A 10,352-nucleotide genomic window follows, 5' to 3' on the forward strand; every position below is an offset into this window, starting at 1 on the left:
TTTCCTTCCTCTCTCTCCTCCTCTCTCTCTCTCTCTTTCGTCCATTTTTCGTTCTTTATTTTCTTATGATTTTAGCTCTTTTTCCTTTTTTCATTGTTCAACAAGAATGTTTGAAATTCCTAAACTTTTTTCGTTATCTATAAACGTCAATATTATCAAATCGATGATTATTTGCTAATAATTTTTGTCTGTTTAAATAAAATTTTATTTTATTTGATGTAAAATCAGTTCTAAATAATATTTCCATTTTTTATGGATTTTTTTTTGTTTCCAGGCAAATTAAACGTAAATGCTTTAATTAAGTGAATTAATTACCAATTAGTTTTATGTTAAAAGATTTATTTTGGTGACTTTTTTCCCCCTATCACCCTAATTGACTTTACTCATTTTATTTTATTGTTTATTTGTTTGTTTATTTCTGACCAAATTATTGAACAAAAATTTTGTTTTGTCATTCATTGACGAAAATGTCAAATTTCTTAACAAATTACCGAAGTTAATTTTAGGGGAGAGGGAAAAAATCATTTGAAAAACTTGTAAATTTAGAAAAAACTTTTAAAAAATTTATTTGAATTCTGTATGTGACATTTTCATGCTTACCAGGGCACATGAATAATCATTATCATTAAAAATAAAATTATATATGCAATTTCAAATATCAGCTTAAATAATGACAACAGGTAAAATGATATAACTGGTCGAATTGATAATGAAATAGAAAAATCATCATAAAGAAATATTAAAGATGAAATATTGATAAGATTAAATGACTTTGATTATACGTTTGTTGTTATTACCTTAATCACTTTAAAATTTTGTTTTCACGAAACTATCCATCACATTTGAAAGTAAGCGAAATTAAACCGCTATTAAAATTTCATTTCAAAATAATCCGAATAATTTTTTCATAAAAATGATAGGTTGAATAGAGCGCATATGTCCGAATGTAAATGAATTCTATCTTACGAATTATTATATATTGTTGATTAATAAAGTAAATTTTCGAAAAAATTCAGTTTTTATTTTTACATTTCAAATAAATGAATTTAAAAAAGAAGTTTATAAAATTGATTGACTGATAGGATAAGATATCATTTATAATCAACGTATCTTTACAAAAGTTCTTTTCCCTGTTATTCATGTGCTCTTTCATCTTAAACAAGCAATCATTTAATAAGGATCAATTTAAATGAATAATTCTTCTCTGTTAATTGTTGATGAAATCATTTGTAAACTGTTTTCCTTATCAGTTGATAATTTCATTCTCTCTTTTCCCCTTCCGAGTCAGATTTATTTTTTGATTGCCAATTCAAAGCATCACTTTAATCAATTATCATTTCAAATTTATATTTCTTGATTTGCAGTCATTTTCTTTTTCCTTTGCATTCTTTTTTTCTGCTTCTCTATAGATGACTAACTAAATGATTTCATTTTTTTCCCCAAATAAATTTATATTTAAAAATTTTAAATGATAGTACAAATAAGGGAAGAAAAACGAGAATGGATGGAAAAGTTTCCGTTGAACCTTTCTTTTTAATTTTCCCTTCCCTGAGGTACTTTTCATTATTCTATTGTTTTTTTCCAATTTTGATTTAATGAATTTTTATTTAATAAATTCCAATAACATTTTCCCATTCCAATCAATTTTAATTGTCTCTTTGCTTGATTTCTTTGAAATTAAAATTTAAATTTAATTCACTTTCAGTTTAAATGATGATTCAATCAGATTTAATCTTTCAACAAAGTCTTTTATTTGCAGCATTTTGATAAATGTAAATTTAAAATTTCGCAGGTCGTATTTGCCAAAAAAAATTGCAAAAACTAAAAAATGGGACAAAGAATCTTTAATTATTCGTTTAATTATTCGTCCTCTGACGATGAATGACATAATTTAAAACAAAATTTTTGGTATTATAATTGGGAAAGATAATTATCATAATTTTTGCATAAATATTATCAAAATGTATCAACAAGAACAAAGCAATCAAGATCAATTACTATTTACTAATTACTACTTACCTGTAATTTTTTGACCTATAGTGTATTGTGATAAGTTCATCTTTCGGCAATAATTCACCTGTTTTGCTTCAGATTATTTGTTTCACCCGTAAATAATTTGAAGAAATTAGAATTTTTTGAATTTAGAAGTTTTTTTTTCGAAAATTTGCTCCTTTTTTTGAACTAAGTGTAATTCTTCCCATCCTTTTTCCTTACACTTTCATATTTTTGCCGAATTTCTTACTACTTTGAAGGTTAAGAATAGAATTTAAAAAAATTAATGGACTTACATAATTTAATAATAATGGGTCCATTTAATTTATCATTAATTCGATATTTTTCGTTATACTCTGGTTTGTTTGTTTACTTGCTTATTTTTGAAATACAAATTAGGCTTTGTTTTAACTATCAAATAATTACTACCCTGTTCCATCTGAAATGATCCATCAATTTTGACCCATTTGATCGATCTATGTCTATTTATAGTGTTTTAATTATAGATTTTTAGAAATGAAAGGAGGAACAAAAAGCGCCATATAGTAAAATTCAACATTTACAAAAATGAGTTGGAATAAAAAATGTGCTCAATGTAATCATTTAAATAAGCTTTGATGAAATTTCAGAAAAAAAAGAAAAAACTACGGCGCTTACTTCGCTGTCCGTGTATTAAACATAAGTAGTAGCGATTTTGCATTTTTTTTTTTTCATCTTTATCGTCTTCGTCTTTTTTCAATAATAAAGGTCATTTAAAGGACATCGTTTTTAAAAATTCAATTTTTTGAGAGAGAAAAAAAAAAGAAAGAAAGACGTAGTTTGAAGTCAGTGATGGACCAGTGTTAATATTTACACAATTTTCTACTAAAGATAAGTTCAAATATACTTTTTTTTATTTCATTCATGATGTTATCAGCTTATCTATTCAATAATTTATTAATTACCTACACAATAACTCAACGTACATTCAGTAATAAACTACTGAGAGATACTGTTTGATAGAGTTTACAATTTAATCACTGATATTCTGGATAGGTTGTACAAAAGATAGTAGCATTAATAAGTAGAGGATGACATATTCCTCATACATACTTCATTTACCTATGGACACGTGTTTTCTATAAAAATTTTTCATGAACTATTGTCTAAAAACTGCAAACAGTTGTTTAGATACTATAATTTGTTATTTTGTAAGCTAGGGCATAATTTAGGAACCGTTTATGTGTTGCTATCATTCTAACTATTATCATCTGATTATTGATGAACATGTTTCCTGATAATGAATGATATGAAATCATTTGCAATCCAAATGTATCTTATCAAAAGCGAAATGTTAAAATGTTAATGCATGATTAAATCAAATCGTCAAATTTTTCTCTTTAATTAGGAAACTACCCTAAGGCCTCATAACCAAATGGGCCAATTCGATTTCTGGCTAATGGCAGTAACGGAAATGCTCATATAGTAGCCTGGCCTGGTACTTCTGCCTTGCTTATATCACCCTGAAATAGAGAAGAATGGTACGAAGTCACTGGAATAAAATTAGGAAATTTTTCAATGTTTGCATTTTTATGATTTGTATGTGTGTATGTGTATGCATGTGTGCATGTATGTGAGTGTATGTAAGAGTATGTGGGGGCGAATGTAATGACTATGAGAATGTTTCTCGAGACAAAGGGAAGGACATCTCGTCGAGAGTGAAAGAATGCAAAAAGTGGAGGAACCCACAAAAAGAGCTTTAAAGCAAGTCCTGAACTGTTGTATGTGGGTGTGTATGTCATGTATGTGGATAGGTAAGAATAATGCATGTGATTATATATATGTGTTGTATGTGGGCGTGTGTGTATGGTTATTTAGATGTATGTCTGTATGTATGTGGGCGTGTATGTACGTGTATTTAGGTGTATGTTTATGTGTATGTGTGTTTGGGTGTGTGTATGTATGTGTATGTCCGCGTTCGTAATCCATTAACGAAAAGCGGCGGCTTGTTGCAGGAAAGCTAGCTCATGCCTTCATTTTCTGCGTTTTACTACAATCTCTCCATCCTTTCATATTCATTCATAATATCATATCATATCATATGTCGCATCATCATGTCATATCATCCTTTATCTCTTGTTGTCATCATATCATATCATATCATTATCTCTCCTCACAATTAAGTAATAGGTGGAAGATGAAAAAAATCCTGAAATTATTATTCAAAAACAACTGATTGAGCATTAGGAATGATACATTTCGCGATAATAATACTAGTAATCATAATTATCATTATTAGGATCATTATCATCATGTATAATGTATCGATTCACTCCCCGGAATTCACTATTTCCCCTTCTCATTCCCAATCATTTCATCCTCTTCTCTTAATTTGAATTTAAACTGCGCGATATGAATCATTTTTCCCAAAACGGTTGCAACTGCGATTTAAGAAAAATTGCCATCGATAAGTTGTAATTGTTCCGGATAAGGAAACAGTCTGATGATGAGTACTTCAGGTTATAACTTCGCATTAAACCATCAAATAATTCTAATAATTATATGCGAAATGATTGAAGTAAGATTTTCCAGGTCTTACAAATTTAAATTTTAAGACAATTTAATCGAGAAACTGGGAATGACTTTTGCTTCCTGTGTTACAAACTTTTATTCTCTTTTCCTGTTGAATAATTATCGTTGCAATCATTTGATATTTCATCCTTTTTTCTTTTTCTTTTCTTTTTTAAGACTTAAATTTTAAGGTTTATTTATATCAAATTGTTCTTGCAGAAATCCTCTTTTTTTATTTGTGGTACTAGTTGAAATCAAAACAACAACAAATCAATTACTACTACTACTATTACTACTATTATTATTATTATTATTACTATTACTATTACCGCTACTATCATTATTATTATTACTGCTATTATATCAAAAACGGCCAGCTTGGAGTAATTTAAAACTGATATTTGTGTTTATTAAGCCTATTCCCGTTTTTGTTTCATTTTCATTCATCTGTTAATTTATTTGTTATTATTATTATTAATATTATTTTTACTATTGCTAATAAATGATAGAAAGTGCTGGAAAATAAAAGAAGTAATAAAAAAAGGAAGAAAGCAAGAAAAAAAATGCGAACGAATAGTATGGATTAATATGAATATTATCAATAATTTGTATTTCCAATTTAAAATACAACTAAGCAATAAGCACCAACAACAACAATCAAATAGCAGTAATTGTTGGCTTACAAAAGACACACATTATTACTAAAAGCCTAAATAAGCCTAAAATATTTACTGGAGAACTGTAAATGAGATCCAGTCCTACATATATTATTAATAGTATTGCAATTATCATACTGTAATGGAATATTGACAACGGCCAGCAATGTTACAATATAATTGTTCAATACAACTTCATCTTATGATAATAATATTATTATCAGTACTACTCCCAACCTTACGAAGTACATTTTGCAGTGCAGAAATTAGTAGTATTACTAAAAATATACAACAATCAAAAACATTGGAATCAATTGATTCAGCAACTATTGTCGATACTTCTGTTAAGGTTTGTTTCTTATCAAATTTCTTTTGCATTCTTATTTGTATCGTAAAAGAAAAAATGCAAATATGATGAAGTTCGAAAGAGCTAATTTTAATTAAAATTAAGTAAATGATAGAAACAACGGATAAAATAAGTGTCTAAGGAGATGAAAGAGAAAAAGGGAGAGGAAGAAGAACAGAAAAAAGCAGTACCTGGAAAAACAATGTTTGGGAAAAACTCCGAAATTTGAAATTATCATTTTGAAGAGTTTAAATGGTTGGAAATTATATCTTTACTATCGTTTCAATTCTTACTTAAATAATGTAAATTCATTGAATGACCTTTTTTTCGTTTCAGCATTTATTTGATTATATGAAAATTAATACCTCAACTTATACTAATCAAATAAAAAAATTGTTTTTGTACTATTGCAATAAATAATATAATTAGCAATTACTATTTATTATTATTATTATTAATTACTATTATTATTAATTATTATTATTATTACTGTCGTTCCTTCGCTCAGTTATTATTGCTAAATTATTATGAATATTTTTCATTTGCCTCAAATAGTTTATTCTTTCATCAAATTTGGAATTTAATTCTATCATTTCTTTCGCATCATTTTTTTCGTTCGTTTGAAAAGAATCTACTTATAATAGAGGTAAAAAAGGATTCGTAACGGGGGAGCGGGGGGTACGGGAAGAGAAAGAAAAAAGGTAATATTGATAGAACAGGTTGTTACTTACTTTCAACAATTGCAACTACTACTACCACTAACACTATTTGAATTACGGACGAACAATTTTGCAACTTCCAATTTCGTGACTGAAATCGGTCAGATAGGTAAATCAAACAAAAGAAAAATCATTGGAATCATTTATACAAAAATATGTCTAATGAAGCAAACATTCTCTAATTGATCTACTATATAAGATGCATTTATCGATTGATTGGTTGATTGATTGATTCAAAATGAATCGTTTTATTTTCTCCTTCTTAATGATCATTTTCTGGTATTGTTGCATCTCTTGCTGATTCATTAAACATACAGTGCGAACAATTAAGATATCTTCAATCCAGTCTACCGGATCAACAGTGATAATAATTCCAATTTTTTTTTTTTTGAATAATTGATCAAAACTTTTTAGATAATATCAGATATTCTTCTACTGTTATTTAAAACAGATATGAGCATTCTGTAGAATTTCGTAGTCTGTATGATTCTTTCTTTTGCGGGAATGTATTTTTTGTCGCACGTCTATAAGTGACAAATAACGTCTGCGGGAGTTTGACAAACTTTCAGAATTGCATTTTGTTCAATGCATATTGATCTAATATAGACCTGAAATTGCAGCGTACTTGAAATTAATCAGTTTTAGGACTTTAAATTTCATTTGCATTCATTAAATTTACAATTATATAAATATCTTCTATGCAAATCATTATGACGAATGAAATACGCAAATTTAATTTTAATTAATGAATTGGATTTTCATAAAAAAAAATGTATGTATAAAAAGGGAAATAGATAATATGAATATGTGAGATGAAAAAAATATTCATCAATGCCATCCACCAATCAATGATAATTTATGTTAATTTCCTGTACAATTCACATTAAACAATTCATTTGAATGATTTCGAGTGAAAAAAATAATTAAGGAACGGTAGATCTAATTAAAGTAGTAAATGTGCAATGAATGTCATCATTTAATGTGAGATTTTCTTCATTACCATTTTGCATTTGATGAAATAAATGAATGGTTCGGTAAAATGATATTACCCAAACTAACTTTTCCATTAATTTCCTTTTCCACATTCATTTTAATTAGATCGAAATTTACATATTCGTTTAATTCCTAGTGAGGGATGAAGTGAAGGGAAAATGTTTCAAGTATAAAAGATTTTATCATGATTTCAAGCGTAGAAATTTAATTTTTTGACATCTAAATATTATTTTTTTTCAATCTGAAAAATGTCAAGCGAAACATTCGCTGATAAATAGATAAGTGATAAGAATCATACTCTAAATATATGTTATATGTTAGGCGTAATAATGTTTTGAATGTGCTTTTTTTTCGTTAACTCTTAAGGTATCAAGTTAATCGTTGACTTTCTCAGTATATAGATGTGTAGATATAGGCTGATTAAACGATAAATTCCAATTGGAAGTAACAGATAATCATTTCGTAAATTTAATTTCTTATCAAACTACTATCGCTTTTTCATTTCGTTGGACAACAAAGTGTCAATGAAAGCATTATATATTTATGTTACTAAATATCAAACTGATGGGAAAATTTATTTTTTATTCGAATAAAACATACTGAAAGTTTTTGCATAATTTTTTAATTTTTTTAGAACTAAACAACTAATATTTTATGTCAAAAAAAGACAATAACTTACTGTTAAGATTTGCAATAACTTTTAAAACATTCTTGGTTTATATGATTATTTTAAATATTTCTTCTAATATTTTATTCAATTTTTAATCAATTTAATATATTTATATTACAAGAATAAGTCCATAAATGTTGCGATATTTTGAATATTGTCACATAATTGCCATAATTTCTTATAAATAAAATTTTTTTTGCTTGCGCATAAAAATGTAAAACAGCCGGTTAATTGTAAAATGGATAACTTGTTGAAACATAAGTTATTGATTTGATCTATCGATATTCAATTTGTCAAAATTATTTTCATATAATATAATCTGCAAAGAAATGCTTTTCGTTTAAACGGTAAAATAATTACATTTTCTTTTATATGTGTAATTATTTTCTTTTATATATATTTTCTTTTACATATTTAATTATTTGATTATTATTTTCCTATCCACTCATTTGTTTATTCCTGAAAGGAAATATTAAAGAATTCAAGAAATTTTATATTTATCAAGATGTTTCCTTTTTTGATAAATATTCAAATCATTCCAAATCAAAATAAACAATAATAACAATAATAATAATAACAAGTTTTTAATGAAAACCGGAAATGAAATGAAACGGAACGATTAAGCTGTCAATTAATTATATTTTACATTTAAATCGAAAACTTTCTGTCATTTCTTTCATCCATTTTTCTTTTTTTGTTCTAAAATTTAAGAAGCAATTGTAAGCGTATAATATTGGAATTTGAACAAGAATAATTAATCAAAATTCTTCTTCATGCATGCAATTTCACTTCCATCACAAGTCAAACACTTTTTTCCCCTTCTTTTTTTTTGCATTCACTTCTTTACTCTTATTTAGAACTTTGTTCTTACTTGATGATAAATGAAGCGATCAGTTTTGGAATATTAAAAATTTTGCTCGACTACTATCCAGAAAGAATTTCTCGAACATATTCTGCGATTTTTGATCATTGAAATTGCCATTGAGGGAAAATCTTTTTTTACAGAATTCTTTTTTAATCCAATAACTTTTTTTCGACGAACTATTATCACTTTTGTTCTTATTATTAAATATGCTATCATTGATATCATTATGTTAACGATTATTATCACTCTTATAATTAATGTTACGATTATTATTATTCTCATTATTCTTACTTTGTTACTAATTATTACTAATTATTGTACTTTATTACTAATTATGATTATTATTACTACCATTATGATTATTATCATTATTAGTAATAATATTAATATTCTAATTTTTATTTATTTTTTGATTCCTTTTTCCTTCTACGTTAGTGTAATTTTTTTTTTTCTCAACCAATGCATTTTGGTATGTAAATTGAAGATGAAAATGAAAAAAAAAAGAATTAATAAAACAAATAAGTATTTTATTATCACATTGGCTATCGAGAAGTACGAATTATAAACCAAATATTGTTGAGGCAATCAATGCAAAAGCAGTTATCCAATAATATTTACCAAATATTACTCCCAGTTATTTTGATCTAGATAAACTGAAAAAAAAAATTTTTTTCTAATAAATGTGTTTTTTTTTCTTCCAGTATAATTTCTTATAGGTAATTTGAATAAATCATTTCAAATTTTTTAAACGGATAGAAATATTTAATTACGGGAAAATAAATTAATTAATATTTTTTCGAAGCAAAATTCTCACTTTTCTTGTTATTTATTTTATAGTGATGATTTTTAAGAACCAAATTAAATATTGGAAATATCGAATTGCCTTGAAATATGTTTGGATCGGGAAAAAACCATTAGAAGCATTATTATCAAAAAAGAAATAAATTAGTTTCCGGTTTATTTTTAAAGAAAAAATTATCGCTTTTTACCTCTTTCTACTATTTATTGACATCAAAATAAATATCATTAAAGAAAATTTTAGTAGAAGGAGGAGAAAAAAAGTGTATTCCTGATTTGTTAAATTTGGTAAAGTTCTATATTTTTATATTTGAAATTAGCGTTAAACATATAAGTTCTAAAGTTCCGCTTTTGATTAATTAATTATTAATTAACTTTTGATTAATTAATCAATTACATACCAGTACTTTTTACTAGACTAATTATCAATGCAACCGTTGCCTTTTTTTCAAACTCAAAAATAGCTAAATATTAGACTTGTACTTATTTTTTTGATTAATCATTCTTCCCAACTTTTTATTAGCTAAATGCTAGTTAAAACATTGAAAAATTCTAATTATTATCAAGTAATTAGTCCAACTCTTTGTTTCTTATTTGTTTAATTGAACAATTATCTGGAAATTTCATCTAAAGGAGAGTTTATCAGCTGTTTTTCCCTCATACATTCCTTTTTTAAAAGAAAAAAAAAAAGAATTTTTACGTCTTTTCCATGTATTATGAGATTTTTCTTGTCGTCAATTTTGCTTAAAAATGATGATTACTT

The 10,352-nt window shown here is 26.1% G+C and overlaps 1 protein-coding gene across 1 annotated transcript; it reads right to left on the bottom strand.

Annotated features, from left to right (window-relative positions):
- Positions 1-3,804: 3,804 nt before the first annotated feature.
- LOAG_16972 (hypothetical protein) lies at positions 3,805-3,960 on the bottom strand (the record flags this gene model as incomplete). Its single annotated transcript, XM_020449626.1, has 1 exon — positions 3,805-3,960. The coding sequence occupies one exon, from the start codon at positions 3,958-3,960 to the stop codon at positions 3,805-3,807; it is 156 nt and encodes a 51-aa protein (XP_020306803.1).
- Positions 3,961-10,352: the final 6,392 nt, after the last annotated feature.

Source organism: Loa loa, assembly GCF_000183805.2.
Source record: "Loa loa unplaced genomic scaffold supercont3.32, whole genome shotgun sequence".
Taxonomy (NCBI): Eukaryota; Metazoa; Nematoda; class Chromadorea; order Rhabditida; family Onchocercidae; genus Loa; species Loa loa.